General features: G+C 28.5%; 1 protein-coding gene and 1 non-coding gene across 2 annotated transcripts; one reads left to right on the top strand and one right to left on the bottom strand.

Annotated features, from left to right (window-relative positions):
- Nucleotides 1-14,527: 14,527 nt before the first annotated feature.
- Nucleotides 14,528-16,100, top strand: LOC137835688 (zinc finger protein ZAT5). The gene has a single exon (XM_068644298.2). The coding sequence runs from the start codon at nt 15,017-15,019 to the stop codon at nt 15,938-15,940; it is 924 nt and encodes a 307-aa protein (XP_068500399.2). The 5' UTR covers nt 14,528-15,016; the 3' UTR covers nt 15,941-16,100.
- Nucleotides 16,101-20,483: 4,383 nt separating this feature from the next.
- On the bottom strand, nt 20,484-20,556 carry TRNAV-UAC (transfer RNA valine (anticodon UAC)). The gene has a single exon. It is a non-coding gene; the product is annotated as a tRNA-Val (tRNA).
- Nucleotides 20,557-20,865: the final 309 nt, after the last annotated feature.

The following is a 20,865-nucleotide window of genomic DNA, read 5'->3' as shown; positions in this document are numbered from 1 at the left end:
TAAATGATATTAAAGTATATATGAAATATGGTGTCATTGTGAAAGTGTGAAAAATATTCTATCGATTAGAAAAAGGACTTAACCAACATGTTATTATTATTTGATAAAGAGGTTGTAAGAGGATATGTTTAAACTTGTGTGACAGGATATGTTGTTGAAAAAATAATCAATAATAATACATTATGAAAATGTTTTAGAAAGTAAGAACTTACATCGTCGTCCGTGGAAAAGGAGGTGATACGTAGCGAATAATGTATCGAATTTATCATTGCATGCATATTATAGGAGACATTTTTGTGAAATTCAATTCCTTGATTTAGATAGATAATTTCACATTAATATCTATTTTTCATAATATTGTAGGCAATATTTATCTACTATCTTTCTATCCATTCACGTTATCATAGTTAAGGCTTAAGGCTTAGTTTTTTTTTTTCTTCTTTAGCTAGGGCTTAACACTCTCTGGGTTAGACTTAACTACAATCCATCACATAAAAGTTAACTCATTCGCTTACAATTTAGCTAGGACTTAATCCTCTCTAGGTTAGACTAAGCGAGAACTCAACTCTCTCTAATCTAGAAGGAAACATATCTACTAGTTTCAAACTAGAGAGGGTTAAGCTCACACTAGTAACTACAACCCATCACAAAAAAATTGTTTCCTACTTTTTAGTTTCTATTGTCCAATCCAATTTATGTTTATGCTAAAATATATTTAACGTCCGTATTTTATTATGTGTGTCTATATTTAAGAGAGATTATTGTCACTATAATTCTTATAGTGATAGTTTTATTTGAATTTTATTTAAACACTTTTATGATACTAACTACTCCTAATATTTTTTTGGCACCATATATATATATATATACACACAAATCCAGCATGATAGATTAAATATTTTGTTGGTTCTAAAAACATAATAAATAATTACAAAAATAAAAAAAAATATATAAAAGGTCATACTTATCATAATAATAAAAATCATTAATTTTAAAAACATAATAATTCATTAACAAAAACTAACAAAAATGCATATCATAAATAAAAAACAAATACGACTTCTTTAAATTTATTCATTTTAGTAATTCCAAATTCTCCCACAATAGTAAATTTTTCCTTATGTATACTATTTTCCTCTCGATCCTATGTAAATATTTTTTAGTTATTTTAGTGAGATTTGAAAAAAAATATATAAATGTGAAAAAGTAGTATCACATAAAACTCATTAAATAATAACTAATTTTAGAGATAAAAAATAAATAATTAATATATAATTATGATAAATATTATTTTATAAATTAAAAAATTATTAATTTATAGTAGTTAAAATCTTGATAATTAATGTAAAATATTAATTTAAAATTATTATATAAATTTTTACTAATAATAAAAACTACTTTAAATATCAATATTTTTCTAATTTATAAGATAATATCTAATTTAGTTAATATAATAATTAATTATTTTTTAAAAATTAATTATTATTTAATAATTTTTTATAGAGTAAATTATGTTACACATATATTTTATTATATTATAAAAATATTAAGTATAATTTATTATATTATAAAAAATATAAAGTATAATTTATTATATTATAAAAAATATAAAGTATAATTTATTATATTATCAAAACAATTATTATTTAAATGGGAAAAGATGCTTTAACACCACTTTTCTATTTGACATTCTTTTACCAACCGTAAATAATAATAATAATAATAATAATATACTAAATTAAGTTATTTAAATAAAATATAAATGGTTATTACATATAAAAATAATAAAATGATTTGTAGAATGGGCAGTGAAAATATTTATGAGTGTCAACTTATAGCGTCCTATTTAAATATTATGAGTTACAAAATTGATTATATATTTTTGTTATAATAATAAATAAAATTATTTTACATTTATTTAAATGTATTTTCTTTGATTTAGTGATATTTATCCAAACAAAATGAAAAAGAGGGAGAGCAGATACTTATCTTAATTGTTTAAAATATATTACACTGACAGTCCCAATTACCCAAGAAACACATTACATCTTGTACTCCTACCAGTGTTACTGTAAAGCCAGAAAGACATAGGTGTGTCATGTGAATTTCAAGAAATTACAGGAGGTCAATGTAATTTTTTTTATTGCATTTGAAAGCTGAATAAGGTGTTTATGCCTAAAATGTGCAGATACCTCTATTTGGACCCAGTTCACTAGTTGGAAGACCCTTTCACATCAATGCTTTTGCACTTTCTTGTTTGCAGGTGTGGTTGGTTTGACTCCAGTGTAAACGCAACTAATGTTTTTGCAGCAGCTGTGTTTTATCTGTTGCTTGCTTTAACCATGTAAGTGTTACTAATTGGATTAAGTTGATTAAACACCATGTTTAATGTGTGAGCTTAATTATTGTGTTCTATTTATAATTTCTATTTAAAGAAATCACTGTATTTGTAATTGGTGTGCAACAAAACAAAGTAAAACCTAATAGTTGTCCGTGTGAATGTAGGTTGCAATTGTGACCGAACCACATTAAATCTTGTGTTGTTTATTTTCTGTAGTTTGATTCATGATTATGTGTGTTATTTTTGCATGCGTTTTTTCCATCAGTAAACTCTGAAGCATGACATCCTTCTAAAGATGAATGCAAAATGGAACCATGAAGACATGTGGTACCAGAGATTCGTCTAATAAAATTATACTTCTAATGAATTTCTTGTGAATAAGCCACTGTTGAATGTTTTTACTGCATTCTTCTATGCATATATTGATGTTCATTCAGAATGACTTCATATTGCATTATATAGAAGATAGCTTTTGTATAGTTTGGCCTGTGCAACAGCTTATATGTATAATGGTGTAACCACGAGTTTAAACCATGAGAGGATGTGCATCTAGGGGAGTGTCTCAGACAGATTCATATTTAGAGCATCTCTAGTTAATGTAGTTTATGGATTCTTAAACATAAAAACTAATTCTTATGCAGGTACCTTGTTAGAGTAATTGATGTGATAGTTTTTACATAGGAACAACTGCTTACAGATGCTTCGAATTCTTAAATTCCACAGGACAATATGAGTTTGTTTGAAGAGACAAAAGTTATTTTCTATTAACATCTTCAAAATTTGATTTTTAATGTATACAAATTAATTTTAGTTTATGAAGAAATTCTTTTGTTATATTCTTATTTCTTTTTCAGGAAGTGAATACAGAGACTATTCTTTCAAAATGGTGTAACAAAAATGAGTTAATCAATTTCTCCATGATTGCACCATGAGATGTTCTTATTTGCCTTCCAGGAATTACTTGTGCCTAGTATTCTTTTTTTTTCAGTTTGAAAGACTTTTTGGCTTAAATAGATAGGAGTTTTGGGCTTTGAGTTTGATTCAAGCCTTCAAAAGGGAGGGTAGAATTATGTATAATATAATCATTGATCTAATCTCAGTTTTTGTCATGTGGGTTGGCTTGCAAGGTGCAAACAGGCCTTTGCCAAAAAACATGGAGTTGAGTCCATAGAAAATCAATCTTATGAGCACACTCTGGCTCTAATCCAATATAGATTTGTGTATACTTTTCTGATCATGTTGTTACCATGTCTCCAAGAAAGTGAGGGGTCAAAGAAAAGGAGAAAAAAACTCAAATGTGTACACAAGGCAAGTGGAATGTGTTTTTAGCCCCCACCAACTTTATCTATTCATAATTAAATTTACATGTGAAATGTGTTTTTTCTACATTATAACTATTATACTTCTACTGAAGAACTGTCTATTTCGTGGCTTAAGAATGCTTCTGTTGGCATAATGGCATAATTAATTAATGTGGCTTTGAAAGGGTCAGCCATCTCCTTTCTCCATTATTAATTATGAGTCACCACTTGTGGTTAGCAGTTGGACATGGAACACAACAGAAGCAACCTACAATTAGGTATCTACCAGTGAATACAGCCAGAGGTAACACCAATCTTGCATTCACAAATGTAACTTTTTATAGAGTTTAAAACAACAAATTCAAGTGAAATCAAATCACCTAACCTCAAATGCACCAACCTTGTTGATATTATGATTATGATAGCCAAAGCAAGAAGTTAAGAGTGCTGTAGATCATAAAAATCTCCTTCAAGTATTAAATGCAGTTGCGTGCTCATGATTGAAACTTAAAATCACTAGTGAAACAACTACTCTATCCCAGTTGCACACAAATGATAGTTTTATAACCTTTTATCATTGTTTATTGAAAAGTGTACACATGGCCTTGGAAATTAAGTTGGAGGGCAGTTGGTAAATGGCATGACAGATTCTTTCTTTCTTTATTTGCAAAAATGAAAATGGTTATGTTTGTGATGTTCTGTAATTAAGTATGGTATTGGTGTACACTTGCTGATGCAGTTAGAAGATGTTGTGAAAATTTGATGGAAAAAGCTTGGTCACGAGGCAGGCATGAGAATGAAATTAAAGTATATAGCAGCTAGCTAAGCTAAGGTAAGAGAGTGAAATAGTTGTGTTATCCTGAAGCAATAAACATAACATTTATAAGGCTGAATCAGCAGAGTAGTTTTCCTTCAAGGAAAGGTTCAATTTGCTGACCCGTGACACCCTTGTCTCCACTTTCCAATTGTTTCATTCATTACCCTCATAACTTCCACCATTCAATACTCAATAGTGGATGCATACACAAATTATATATACACTTAAACCTTTTCTTTGGTTTCAGCTTCCACTCATTATTCAGTGCCTAACTGTCTGAAGTGGCAGTGTGAGACAGTCTTTTTTCCTGCTGCCTGTGAACAGACATGAACAAGTATCATCGACACTTTTAGATGGAGAAAGGATAATAATGCTAATCTTAAGAATAGTTTAATTGCAAGAGTGGTTCATAACCCAATGGATAACAGTTTTTTATTTGTCAAATTTTTCATGTGTGTACATTTCTCTCAATTCTGTATAGTCAATAATTAGACCAGAACATTTATTTTCAAAGAAATACCAGGTTCTACCAAGTTACTAACAACTATTTGGTGGTTAGCTAATATATTTTTATAGAGATTTAAGTATTCGTTACAAAAGATAAACTTGTATACTATTTATTTAACTTTCATTTAAATATTAATGTACATTCAAAATTTGAACTTGAAATTATTGATTAAATTAAAAAATTGACACACTTGATGGTGGTGGTTCAGTAACATGAATAGGAAAAGAAGTAGTATTTTTTTATGTGAACCGATCCTAATAATATATTGCTACTCCTTTTAATAATCAAACCCAGAAAGTGATTATGAGTGAGAAAAGAACCCAATAAAAATGCAGTTCTCACTAAAGGAAGAAATGATGGATCAAAGTTGTGTTGCTGATAAGTTCAGTTTTATAAATTAAAAAACAGAAAAAGACAACTCAATAAATAGCAAGTTTTATTTCTCCATGCTTTCATTTTCATAAACCTTTGACTTTTAGTTTTATAGTGATTTAAGAAGGGATATGAAATCTTAGATACCCCTTTCATATTAGTGTAGAGATTATTATTTAACATTTTTTGATCTGTTTTATAATTGTTTTGGGAGATGATTAGAAAATATTTTAGAGATGTGCTTACATAGAATGTATTAAACTATGATGGGATTGTGAGAGTTGGTTGATTCAGTACTATAAACCAAAATATTGAATAAAAGAAAGGGATGATTGGAGAGAGTGTTAGTGTGTTAATTATAAGTATAATGTGATGTAAAGTGATGTGAGTGTTTCATGCTTAGTTGCAACAAACTAGGTTGTCTTTACCATGATGAAGTGGAGTGAGTATTAGGTTTACTGGTTTTGTTTGTGCTGTTTCTCATGCCTTTTCAGACAAGCAATGCCAAACTAATTGCATTTCCACCTCTTCTACCAAGCCTAACAACTCACTATTTTAACCATTCCCTTTATTGCAAGGTAGTTGAATTTTTAATACAGAGTATTAAAATTAAACATAATTATGGAAATTTAATTATTTTCAAATGAAGTTATTCATTTGCTTGTATAAAACGACTGCTAAATAATTCTTAAATGATGAAATCACTTGGAAGTTAGAAAATTTTGAAAAAGAGAAAAGTTAAATGATGTTAACTGCATAATTTTTCATAAATTATAGTCAATAACTATTAAGCTAGTTGGTATCCTAATTTTAACATATATTTTTTTCATTTGTAAATCACATATAAAAGGTAATACTTGATTATTTTTTATTAATCAATATAAAATTATATATAACAATAAAATCATTAAATAAAAACTTATTTTAGAAATAATAAATAATTAATTAATATATTGACTAAGTTAAATATTACTTTATAAAAAAATATTTGTATTCAGAGTAGTTTCTATTATTAATAAAAAATTATGAAGTGGTTTTTAAATTGATATTAAACCTTAGTTATTAAAGATTTTATGTAATGATTACTTTAGATTATAAATTAATCACTAATTTATAATTAAAGACTAATTTAGAATATAAAATAATTAGTAATTAAAACATAAATAATGTTAAATATCAATTTAGATTCTATTTTATAGATTTATAATAACAATAAAATTATTTAAGATATTAATAATTTTTTAATTTATAAAATAGTCTTAATTTAGTTAATATAATGATTAATTATTTTTTGTTTTTAAATTAATTACTATTTAATGAATTTCTATAAGAATGAGATGAGAAGTTTTCTAAAATTGAAAAAAGAGATAGGTGTAGAAGAGTTAAAAAAAATAGATATAAAAAATTAAAAGAAGTTGAATTTTGTGTTTATTTTTTTTTTAAAAAAAATCGCATAGGCTTAAAAAAACTTATATAAGCTTAAAAGGTTTAACTCAAATTATGGAAACTTAAGCACAAAAGATAAAAAGGAGACATATCACACAAAAATATCTATATTTATTCACTTTAAAACTTAAAATTATGTTTCAACCTTTAGTAAAAATATTTTATTGTGATAAACTCTTAAACAACAGTTCATTTTTCAAAGCAAGCTTTTGCAAACTTTATGAATTAATCGTTTATTGAATATATTTATACATAACAAATATATTCTAATATCATTCTGTATCATTTAAATTCTTAAGATTGAATACTTTATACTCTTTCTTTAAAAAAAAAAATAAGAGAGAGAAAAAGAAAAGGAAAAGGAAAAGAAAAAGAAAAAGAAGCGGGAAAACTAGAAAAAAAAAAGATAAAAGAGAGAAGCAGAAAAATATTTGCACCCTGTATAAAATGAATAATAAAAATCTGAGGTGAACGAATTTATAACAGGACTTTAGAAGAACAAAATATTTTAGTCAATACTAAGAAAAATATAAAATAGAAACTAATTTAAAAAATAAATTAGTTGCTAATTAAATTAGAAACTATTTTTAAAAAAAAAATATTTTAAATTAATTTTTATTATTGTTAAATAATTTTTAAATTGATATACAATTAATTATTTTTTATCTCTAAAATTATGTTTTATTTCATAAATATGCAAAACATTAAATAAGAATTTCACTTTAATTGTAGGAGATTATATGAAAATCAGCACCATAGATTTGGCCTAAACACCAATTTGGGTGTGGATGGTTGAATGTGAAATAAATATAGGTGTTTTAGATACAACCAACTTGTTTGGTTCTTATGAGTGGTTCACAACATTTCTCTCAAAGTGACGTCTGAATTGTTAAAGTGGAGTTGGAGTATTAAGTCCACTACTTTCACTCTCCTCTGCTAATTCCTACTCTGCTTTCTCTCTGTAATATATATATATACACACACACCACTTCCACACTTCATCTCAGGAGCGTGTTGACCACTCACCCCAACTATTATTCTGTACTTTATTATTTAGAAATGGGATAATGAAGAGCTGTTCCTTTTGTACTCTCTTTCTCTACTTCTGAAAATGATAACTCACTCTTTCACAATTCAGCACTCCCTTTCAACATTAAGGTAAATTGGAGGAGACCACCAATCATACGTAAGATGGAAACATCATTTTTTTTTCTTAAATCTTGTGCTCTTGGAGGAGAAGAAAAGTAGAGTGTTTGTTCATGAAACTAAAAATAAAAGGATGAAATTGGAAGGAATAATTGAAAGTGTGAATATTGGAGCATGGTGTTTGGAGAAAAAGGCTGCGTGGTCAGAATTGAGATATCAAGTTGAGTAGAAAAGGGATAAGGAAGAATGGTGTACCTTCTTCTATTTGTTTTTTTCTTCTTCCACTAATTAATATTTTTCTTTTTGCCTTTTGAAAAGGAAAATGGTGGAAAATGTCACTACCAGGTTATGTTATGCCAGTATCCATCCAATCCTCACGTTACGTGCCTCACACAAAACAAGTTAAGTTGCCACATTTAATTTGCTACGCTAAGAATCTGCCCTTCTTTATTCACAAAAACTTCACTGTGCATTGAACCTTCTGCTGCTATCGCTGCTGCAAATGCATTCCACTATCACTCTGCAAAGGCTCTCCAACCTTGCTCTTTAATTCTCCTTCCGCGCATGAACTTTACTACATACATTTCCTTCTATAAGTGCATGAATCACAAATAATAATTTCATACTAATTAATGTACAATAGTGTTGTGTATCAAATCATGACCAATTGAATTGGGCTGACTAGACACCATGCTTAGTTAGTGGATTTAATCATGGTGTCCCTTTTATAATTTCTATTTAAAGAGATCATTGTACTTGTAATCGGTGTGCAACATGACAAAAATAAAACCTAATAATTGTCCGTGTGGATGTAGCAGTTGGCGACCGAATCACGTTAAATCATGTGTTATTTATTTTCTACACGATTATGTGTGTTCCCATGCGTTTACCATATGGAAATACTACTTTTATATCTCATTTGAAATTATATATCATTAAGTTAATTCACTTAACCTTGTATGAAAGTTACTATACAGGGTGTTTAAAATGAAGAGTTGACTAGAACATAAAAATCTCATTCCGTGAATTTTATAAATAGAAAACACATCACAAGCTTATTTTATCAAGTCTCTCATCACCTTAATCATATTAATTAGCCAACATCTCTCCAATATATTAGAATTGGTCCAGTAGGAGTTTAAATCATTTATAAGAAGTTATAAAATTTAAATTTTATTGTATATATAAAAAGTCATATCTATCTACATATAGTTGGATCAAGTATTTATAATTAAGTGAAAACTTATAATAGTGATAAATCAACTTTTTCTAGTTAATAAAGTAATCAACACAATTCAATTCTATATTATCGGAGTGAATTAAACTATTGTAAACCATAGCATATTTATAACTTATGCTTCTGGATTCGGTTTTACGGGTGTCAGATTTTTTTACAAATTGGAAAGCTATCTTATTGATCTAGTACTCTTATTTTGTAGGTCTTATTTTGTAGTTCGCTTTTCAAGTTTTAGTTCAAATGGGAATACTTGTAAAAATAAATTCAACTCTTCATCAACCTATTTGTAAATGCGGGTGAGAACATTGTTCTAAATGGATCTAGGTTATCATGGTTTTTAGGTTAATCTTGTTCGGTCTGACACTACAAATTGATTAAAGATTTTAATTGATGTAGCGAGAGATTGGAAAAAATATTTGCAGAAATTTTTACTCTACATTAGTGAGACTCTTATTTGGATGTGATTTGAGCCACTCGATACTGATGAGAGTGAGAAAAACGAGTTTTATTTCTAAGGTCTTGGTCATAGCAGGTATTACATTACTAGAAAAATACCTTGTCCCCTCGTGCATGACATAATCTCCAAGTACTCTTCTAGGAGGTGGTGTTTGTTCTTTTGCAATGTTGCTTCCCTTTTTAAATTTAAAATTAAAAACAATTAAAAGAGACTAAAAATAAAAGAAAAAAAATTCAAGAATCGGAAAATAAATAAAAAAAGACTAGATTTTAAAATAAATATAAACAAATAAAAGCAAATAAATTCAAAATAAGAATTAAAACAACAAAAACAAAATAACCAATCTGAAAAAAAAAACAATAAGAATTCTAAACACAATAATTAAAAATAAAAACAAATAAAAATAATTAAAATATTCACAATATTTAGGAAATTATAGCCTAAGCTAGATTGGCTCGCTTGAGCTAGATTTCATTAAATAAATTTTGGAACAGAGTTAAAACAAAATGAGTGGGAGGACATTATGAAAGTTAGTGAGAGAAAAAGAAAGAAACTTTGTTCTTAGGAGAAGAACCAACTCAGATCAATTCTTCTTATGCAATTCGGATCAAGAATGAAGATTGGAGAAACTGTCATGAGTACACCTATTGACTTCTAACTAAATTTCTCAAAACGTCATAATTCATGTGACAAAACATAACTACAAGTAACCATACAAACATTTCACTTGTCAATAATCATCTTAGGCAAAATATAGGATCTAAAACTCAGTGTGTATGCAAACCCAACAAACCTTAACCATGACCAAGTTATGCGGATATGATTGTCCATCATAATAATAATAATTTAAATTTTTATACAAAATTTTAAATTTAAATTTTATTATCTTTCGGGGAAAACATTTAAGATCAATTTATATGTTACAAATATTTTTGGGTCGAATAGGATTAAGAAGAATATAAATATTTTAAAAATGTTCATATGTTTTAATAAGAAATCTTCTTAATGATCACCTTTCATTTTAGCTTTGTTGTACATTCTCTTAATAAGAAATCTTCTTTTAAGGAAAATCACAAGAGAATTATGAAGTGATAAGATTTTAATATATGGTAACTTAATTGGGATATGGTTTTCTGTATCTATCACACATTTTCAATCATTCTCTTCATAACAAGTATAAATTAATTGATGTTCTAGTTACACAAGTGTATGAACTCAAAATCAAAGGTAAACGCGAATTTTTGGATATTTCTTGTCACAAATATGACCATTTATTTTATTTTTTTGAAACATATAATTGCAAGAAATATACCAGTTGTTTAGCAAGACTAATCTCTTTCAAAAGATTTGAAGACAATGGAAGATTCCTTGTCTTTCTTTAATCAGTTTTTTTTTTCAGATATAAGAGTGGGTTGAAATTCTTAATCATTTTTAAGGAACTCCACCACGTAAATCAACCACTTAATGGCCACAATTTTTTTTTGTCTGTCCAAAGAATGTACCTATTTAAAGACAATTGAATTTATTGCCTAAAGTTTATATATTGATGAACAAATAAAAGTATTAAATATACTGATTCTTTTCATTAGTATATATGCTTTTTTTGTTAATAGAAATTAAAATGTTAGCATAAATATCTATCACTAGTAGTAGAAAGCATCATATTAGCATATTGTATAATGTTTTAATACAATTGAAACTTCATTAATTAATTACTATCAATATAAATAAGTAATATTTATACTAACAATTAACTTTTATTAGACAGAAAATTATACAACATAGAAGTTAATTAATTTAAAATTGTAAACATTAAGCACACATATCAAACTTTATTTTTTGAAATGATGTGGTTTAATCTATAGGAATTCAAAGCTTAATATATATGTATACGAATTAAATTTATTTGATCCAACCAACTTTGCTTGATCTTTGAGCAACTGCAAATTAATTAGTAGATCCATAGCATATAGCATGATCTTAAGATGTGGGTCAACGATACATGAACCAGATAATGAACTACTTTAGTCTATGCCAGCAAACAATTCCTCACACCAAATGGAAGATGGTAACTCTAACAAGCACACAAGTAAAAAATGTTGAGATGATTAAAAAATATTGAGATGAGTATATATTATATACTACTACGATAAAATTATTAAATAGAAATCAATTTTAGATACCAAAATAATTAGTTGTAATAGTAACTAAATTAGAGACCATTTTAGAAATTAAAAAAAAATTGGTTTATAAATTAGTTTTTATTATTGTTAAATAGTTTCTAAATTGGTATCTATGATTGTTAAATAGATTATAAATTTGGTAGAAAAAACTTGGTTGTTAATTAAATACCAATTTATAAATTATTTAATAATAACATATACTAATTTAAAAACCAAAATTTTTAGTCTTTATAAGATGGTCTCTAATTTAGTCACTATAACAACTAATTATTTTTTATTTTTAAAATTAGTTTCTTTTTCATGATTTTCTTGTAGTAGTGATTTTTGAATTGATTTTTGAATTGAAGACTTTATTAGTAGAAGTGAAATTTTTTCCCTTTCATTGTTTATAATATTAGTGGTGTGTGTTAATTTTCTTTGGAATAGAATAAATAAATTACACATTAATGAGTAGTATGTTTCTCACCAACTAGTGGACCAAATGTCTTAGTAAAGACGATTAAATCAATGATTTGAGATCCACTTGATCAGTAACATAACATTTTATTAAACCATTAGTGCTGGACCACTCTTCAAGAATGAAATGCTTCAACCTCTTCCTCTCATGGACTCTCTATAACCTATGTTTTTTTGCCTTTTCCCATCTTTTCATTTTCATATTTATGATCACATTTTCATCTCTTATATATATATATATATATATATATATATATATATATATATTATTTTTGGGTGAATGATACTTTCCTCTAATATTGTGTCCTCTGTTTGCAATGTCTTCTTGAATATCTTGTCAGTGAAGTATCTTTAATGCTATACGTATCCTTGAAAGTCATCTCATTGAGGTATCTTCAATTTCTTTAGGCAGAGAACAAGTGGTTGTAAAATGGAGTGAAAACAAGAATATGAACATGTATATTTGAAACATGAAATCTTTTGTTTGAATTTTTAAATCGTTTGTACAAAAAAATGATTCTTGATATGTATAATTGATAAAATAAACAAAACATGGAAAGAGTTTAGTTGTTAAAATACCAGACTAAAAACTATTTTCTAAACCTGTTCTTAATGCATCTATAAAATATTATGCAACAAATCAATTTCTATAGAAATAGATCTAAAATATCTATTTAAATATTTCAAAAAATATATTATGAATCGGTATAAATTTCTGATATAAAAATAATTTTGTACTAGTTAAAAAATTTCAACCAAAGCTTAAAAGTATCTAAATATGGTTAATAAATTTAATTATAATTGAATGGTATACAAAATTGGCAGTTGGTAAAATATTTTTATTATTATTAACTTGTGTTTTTTTAAGTATTATTTTTTGAAAAATATTTTTGGTTTTATTAACATTTATTTTTTAATAGATAAAGAATATATTTATTGTATGGATATTAAAATTATTTTAGAAGTATCCAATGTGAAAATTATACCACAAACACTATTGGCTGCCATTTCAAATAGTTAATTAATATTTCGTCCTAAATTTAATTTTATAGATAAAGAAAAACAAAAAATAAATTAGTTACTAAAATCAAAATTTTCTCTATAAAGAAATGAAGTCTACATATTATTAATACATACTTTATTTTTTATTGAAAAATATATTTAGAAATAAATTAACATTTTTTTATCATGAAATAAAGTATTCTTTAGAAACAAAATTAAAGCGTGATTTAACCAGCTTTCAAAACTCTCATTGTGCATGAAATGATTAACGTTTGGTTTTGCAGCAAATGATGATTATTATTATGATGACAGATTAACTGCAACATCAACTCCTGGACATACCTTTAAGCAGAAGATTAAGTTTTCTTTCACATAAGCTGAAATATCACGTTGAGAAAGAGAAAAAAGGGTCGAATTGAAGCAGAAGATGAGGCAATTCTAGATGAAAGTACCTTACATAAAATAGACCCTTTATGCAGAAAATAGCAATGACAGTAAAATAATTAGAGAGGTTTAATGAGAAAGATTAAGCCTAAGTAAGGAATTTAATAAAAGTAGGAACCGTCCTACAGTGCTTATGTCATATACTTGTATGCTACATATACCCTCCTTACTCCATGCTTCTTACCCGAATCCTATACTTAATCACATGCTACTCATGTCCTTTTCTTTTCTTGTTGGACTGCTAATATATATATATATGCATAACATCTAAAGCAGTGTTTGCTTGAAAGCCACCGGCATCTCTAATCACTCCATCTATATTACTACTTTTCTTTCAAACTCAACTAAATGACATGACATGCTTTTAACTTCACCTAAATAATCCTTTTACATAAACATATCCAAACACAGCCCTACTTTATAAATCAACTTATCTTATATATGGTTATTATAATTTTGAAAGTAATTGCAGTAACTTTATGAAACAAGCCACACCAGATAAAGTAGTGTAGCTGGTTTGTGTGCAAAATGGTTTATGTAAACCACTTAAAAACCACACCCACAGATAATCAGTGTTAACATTTAACAACACTATCTCTTTCTTCAAACTCTCAATAAAAAGCATTAACAATTACATGGCCACTCGCTAAGGATAAACCACAGACAATAGACGTGCTCGTCTCATTAAATTTGAACATTAATTGCAAAATGCAAAGCATGTTTAATCATTGATGAATCATACGCATGCAGCAACTACTATGTGTGTGTGTGTGTGAAAACAGTGTGCTGTTCTCGAACACAAACTGGCGGAAAATAAAATATTCTTTCGTAAAAAGTACTTCCACCATACATAGAAATATATAAAGAAAAGAAAACATTAATTGCAGCAATGAAACGGAAAGAGAGGCTAAAAAAAGTGTGGTGGTGATTGAAGCGTGGTTGCAGACGCTGTTAGAGACGCGTGACAGAACACAAACTTTTCTTGTTAGCAACACTTCCAAGGTTAGAAAAGCAAGGAAGATTTTGGGTGGCTGACTATTTGGAGTAGCTACTGTAACATATCATAACATAACAAACCCTCTTCTGGCCCATTCACTACCAATATATATAAATATAAATATATACATATATACATCTATATATATATAGCCTGTTCACACACTCCTCCTCCATATAAATTCTACATGTCTCTGTGTCTCTTTCTCTCCACTACTATAGCATCTCTTATTGCAAAGCCAAAACCCTCTGTGGTGTTCCTAGACATCACTGTTTGATTGTCTTTGTTTAGTACCATATAGGATATATAATGTTGTCAGAAATATTGGACATGGAAGGGATGGCCACGGAGGAATTTGTCTCATGCAACAACGATCCAACCAACATAGCCAAAGGCAAGCGCACAAAGCGGCGCTTGAGGCCTTTGTCGCCTTGTGTTGTCACCGCCGTCACTGCCACGGCCGCCGCCGCCGCCATGACATCAAGCTGTTCAAGTGCTTCTGGCGGCGCTGGTGGGTCGTTTTCATCAGTCACCCTGGAGGAGGAAGAGGAAGACATGGCCAATTGTTTGATTCTCCTGGCGCAAGGAAGAGGAGGAAGGGACCCTCTTCATCACAAGGAGCTATGTGATGATGTGAAGACAGAGAAGGGTGGCAACAAAATTGAATTTTATGTTTATGAGTGCAAAACATGCAACAGAACATTCCCTTCTTTTCAAGCACTTGGTGGCCACAGGGCGAGTCACAAGAAGCCCAAGGTTGAGGAAAAGAAATCCCCACCACCGGCGTTGCCGCCACCGCCACCGTCTTCCTCGTCGCAACTATTTAATTTCGAAGAAACAAAACAGAATCACATGAAGATTAGCCCTTCAGTGTCGCTTCAATTAGGGTGTGGAAACAATAGGGGTGGTTTGAATTTCCATGGAAACAAGTCCAAGATTCACGAGTGTTCCATTTGTGGGTCAGAATTCACATCAGGACAAGCATTGGGTGGTCACATGAGGAGGCATAGGTCATCTAACAACAATAATACTAATACTAATACTGTTGTTCAGGCAACAACAACAACAACTTCTGATGGTGCTGTTGAAGTTAAGCCTCGGAATGTTCTAGAATTAGATCTCAACCTGCCGGCGCCGGAGGACGATCTCCGGGACTCGAAGTTTCAGTTTCCGGGGAATCCGAATTCCATGATGCTGTCGGCTGCTCCGGCTTTGGTGGGATGCCATTATTAGAAGCCAGGGTGGGAATTGGAGGGAGAGGGGGAGAAAAGTTATATTATTTGATCAATGATCATTGTGAATTATTAGCTTTATTTTTAATTTACAATTATTCTTAATTATCGATTCTTTGGATTATTTTTTTCCGCTTATTAATAATTTCTCATTTGGATTATCTACTTAGTCTTTGGAATACTTTGAGTAAGTAAGTGGTTAGTGTTCATGGTTGCCTTTCATTCACGAAAAGTGATATTGAGTCATAGAGCATCTTCATTTTCTTTCTCTCTTTATATTAATTTTAATATATTTTGAGTGTGTATCTTATTTTATTTTGGACGTTTTTCTCAAGAGTGAACCATAAGAGAAGGAGATGGATGGAGCAGTGGAGTGGATTGGCATGGCTGGAGTTTGGTTGCACCATCACCACAACCAAAAGTCATGGGATAAGTTTACTTTTTGTTCATATCATTATATTACTTTAATAATACTTAAAGAACTTCTCTTTCAGTCTCTGTTCTTCTCACTTACTCTAGCTACCACCCTCACTCTGTTTCATTTCATTCACTGTCAAAAACAAAGGATTATAAATCAAAATAACAAGTTTAAAAAATGTGACTTTCTAAATGATCACCCCAATTCTAATATACAGTACTTTATTTGATCTTTTAAGTTAAACCATTTGAGTAAGCTGATCCAGCAAGTGTTTAGTAAGTAAATTTGAAATTTTGGTTAGAAAAAAGTAAAATTTGAATACAAGTTGGGTAGGTGGGTTTGTGGTGTGATTATGTGAAGGAAGTTGTGGACCCATAGAAAAGTTGATGCTCCCAAGAAAGATACTGGTGAGTCTGAGACCACAAACGTTCGATTAGGAGGTATAGTGTAGTGTGGTCCACTGTTTGGACCCATCAACCATACTCTCTATCTGTCTTTCTAGTTTCTAGTTACAAACTTGGGGTTTATTATTTATGCAGTTCACAGAATGGAGATGAGAAAGGGACATGAGAAAGAAATGACAACATATTTATTTTTTCTCTTCCATGAAAAATAAGAAAATGAGAACAGCGTTACATAAATGTTATTAATAATGTGTGTTAGCATGAGAGAAGGGCATAAATGTGGACACGTAGCAGAGTGTGAGAGAGAGAGAGAGAGATGGAAGAGTTTTGAAGTGACTTACAGTGGCCACTTATCTAAAGTTAGTTATGTGCACGTTTTGGTGAATGCTGGTAAGGCAAGCATGTGGACACATACGTTGCGTGAGGTGTCTGAATGCATAAGAAATGAGATAAAGAAAAGAGAAGTAAGTGATCACTCATTGACATTAGCACATGTAGGTTGGGAAGTTCCTTCCATCTTCTCTAACCTCCCCTTTCTATCATTTTTAATATAACAATATTCTTATTACACTCAAAAGGAACTTCATTATACGCTTGTACTATAATAATAAATCATTGCTTTCCTTCTTTTCTTAACCCTATCCCAATTTCTCTCATTTCATCTTTTACCCTTCAACTTTTCAATTCAAAACAAGATCAATTCAATTCGCTAAGAACAAAACCGTGAGAAAACTTCAACGTGTCTGATGATTTTAGTCTCACCATACCTCAATTACCAGTCACGGGTAGACAGGCCCTGGTATCATGACATGCCAATGTCCTTATCAGTAAAAAAAAGGAAAAGGACGAACAACGAGTATTCTGAGTTCTATTATTTTAATCACTTTATATATTCCCACGTTATTTGTAATTTTGCATCACATCATTTTCACACAATTCTTCCTTTTGGCCACACCATGTGTACTTACAATACAAACACATTGAAAGTTTTCATGTTCTTGCGTAAAATTAGAGCATTGAGGTTTAACTATGTGAGTTCTACGTTATAGTTAATATAGTAATCCATGTATATCACAATCTGAATTCGACAGAGAGTGAATGAGAATTTTCCTATATGTTAAAGTTGTTTGGCGTGGCTTCTGATCTCAGCATCTGAATGAATAGTTTGGAAGTATGTAAGTTGTGTAGGAAAGTACTCAACCAAACTAAAGAATGGAGTAATTAGAAGTTGTTATGGTGTTTGCTTGTAGGTATGTATATTGCAGTAGAATTGGTTCAGTGTTTTTGGAGATAGAAACAAAAACTTAAAATGCTGAGTTGGTTAACTATGTGGCTCTGTTGTCGCTACTACTAGCCCATCACCAAAAAATTTGGCAGCCTTCACTTCTATTTGTGTTATTGGTGTTAAACAAATTTCCATTTAACAGAACCATTGCTTCTCTTGCTTAATCATGCATTAGTATTCATCCAACATGATTAGGTTCAAATTATCATAACCAAACCATGATCGTGTATAGTTTATTATTACTAATTAGCTAGGTTTGGTATCCAGCCATGGAACAATAAATGTGGATTTTAAGTCTTCCTCTTTTTCATTAATTTAGTGGTAGTTCTTACTTTGGTGCTATATATGTGGCCACCTAAGATCTACCTCCCTGGTTTTCGGTTTAGTTGCCTTAATTTCCAATGGCTACAAATTCTTCACACTTTTTATCAATAATAAATAAATAAAATTAAATATTTGAAGAATAATTCTATCTATATACACAAAAGAGAGATTATACGTCTCTAAGTAAACCCAAAATAAATCAACAACATAACAACACAAAAAATCTATAGATATTTTATGCATTTTATGTGTAAGTTGACTTTTACAATAAAACTTAACTGATTGTTCAATAACACAAAGATACAACACCAGCACCAGTATACCTAACAAAAACTAGGAACCTTAATAAAAACAGAAAAATAATGAATCGTTTCATGATAAAAACAGAAAACCTTTTCATAACCTCAAAATCAAACAACAAAACAACAACAGATAGATTTACCACTTAAGCATGCGTACATCCTAAGATTATAAAATTCAAGACACGTTCATATGTGGTAGTAGAAAAATATTAGAAATATACTTTTTTTATATATGAATTTTAAAATACATTTTTATTTTATTGAAATTTACTAAAATTATAAAATTTTGTGAGTCGTGTCTATAATTTTTAAGAAATGTTAATGTATAAAAAAATTGTTAAGAAAGTGTGTAATGTTATGTCTAATGTTTGAGTTAAACTAGGAACCAGATAACTGAAACCTTTCATATATATGGTTGTGAACCTGTTCTACATTTTTGTTATTTTTTTATTTATTTATATGCCTTCTAAAATTTCTTTTTTTTAATAAAAACTTTCACGGTAAACATCACTATGCACTTGACATCTCAGCTATGTTAATACACCTCAAGTAACAACAATCATTTCTCATCGTATGAAAAATATTATTAAAAAAAAATACAAAAAATATGAAAGAATAGAACAAAAAAACTCATATATTAACAAAAACGATACATTGGTAGACTATACATGTTCATAAAGAATTCTAATAAAAGACTAGATGGTAGTTTATTATACCAATAAAAAAAAATTCTATTAATAAATCCTTTCTTTCTTTTTCTCTTATTGTGATTTACTAAATTAAATTATTAACTTATTCTTTATAATGTCAATATAAAACAAAAATATTTTCTAACAGTCCATTCATTACAATCATTAATTATACGACAATGATGATTAAAAAAACTATTGATTCAAATACTTTTAGTCCTTATCATTTATATTTTTTTAGAGCACAAAATTATTTGACTTATTTTATATTCTTTGAAATATTTTTCCTTTTTTTTTGTGTGTGAAAGAAATTCCATTAGATGATATCTCATAAGAGTGTTATGTCAGCATGTTACTTGTCATTAATGTACACATGTAATGTATTTCAAATATTAAAATGATCAAAATAAAGTATGAGGACTTGAAGAAGAAAGTAGCCAAATCGTAACAGCTAAAAGAACCAAACTAGTTTAATGGGAACTGAAAAAACAAAATACTTAAATTATAAAGATTAAAAAAAAACATTTAACACTTTTTTAATATATATAAATCAAAATTGAAGTCATAAAAAGTAAGAACTAATTTATTATATATTTAGACCTTAATTGCCAAAAATATTTAAAAATTATAGTATCAACGAATCACAAACTATTAAATATACTTCGTTGGTTTTTATATTATCTCAGAAATCATCCAGCGTACATTTTTTTTATTGGTATAGTGAAAATATTTAGATAGTATTTACAATTTTATAGGAGTTCGTTATATATAAATCAAACTTATAAATATATAATTATTTAAATTTAATGAAGTTTGTATAAGCAATTAAAATAATACATACTTATAATTCAATGAATAAAAAGATTCATACTGTATATGAAGACATATAAGATTACATTATTATTGATTACACTAACTATTACACCATTTTCTTTCCAAAACAAACAATTATATTATTTAAAAATTATTGAGCACATTAATTTTTTATAAAAATCTATCATTATACTTATCAGATAAAATATATATAATAATTTGTATATATATATATATATATAAATCATTATCTTAATACAAAATTAATAATTGCTTAAACAAAGCTAAAAAATAAAAATAAAAAAGAAATGTTGCTGCCCAGGATCGAACTGGGGACCTTCAGTGTGTAAGACTGACGTGATAACCACTACACCACAGCAACTTCTCATGTTCCCATGATCATATAGTAAATATTTAACCAATAATTAAATAATTTTAAATAAATTCTTTAATAAAATGAGAATAAAAAAAACATGCGCGTCATTTTATCCAAATATATGTATTTCTTTTTCGGGGAAATATTTTCATTTGATTTAAGTACCTTTCTTGCTAAGTTAAATTTTGTTTTTGAACAAAAACATTGATTTTAGCCTATGGAGAAAAATATTACTTGTTTCCATTTATATAGGAAGTTAAATAAAGTAGCTAATACATTATAATATCTTTTTTCTTTTAAATAAAGTAGCAAACA

This window comes from Phaseolus vulgaris, chromosome 5 (genome assembly GCF_051622355.1).
Source record: "Phaseolus vulgaris cultivar YP4 chromosome 5, ASM5162235v1, whole genome shotgun sequence".
NCBI lineage: Eukaryota > Viridiplantae > Streptophyta > Magnoliopsida > Fabales > Fabaceae > Phaseolus > Phaseolus vulgaris.
The sequence above is the reverse complement of the archived record's forward strand: the minus strand, read 5'-3'. Positions and strand labels throughout refer to the sequence as shown.

Bases quoted from the DNA above. Each gene is read 5' to 3' on its own strand.
- LOC137835688 (XM_068644298.2), top strand. From the start codon at position 15,017: ATGTTGTCAGAAATATTGGACATGGAAGGGATGGCCACGGAGGAATTT.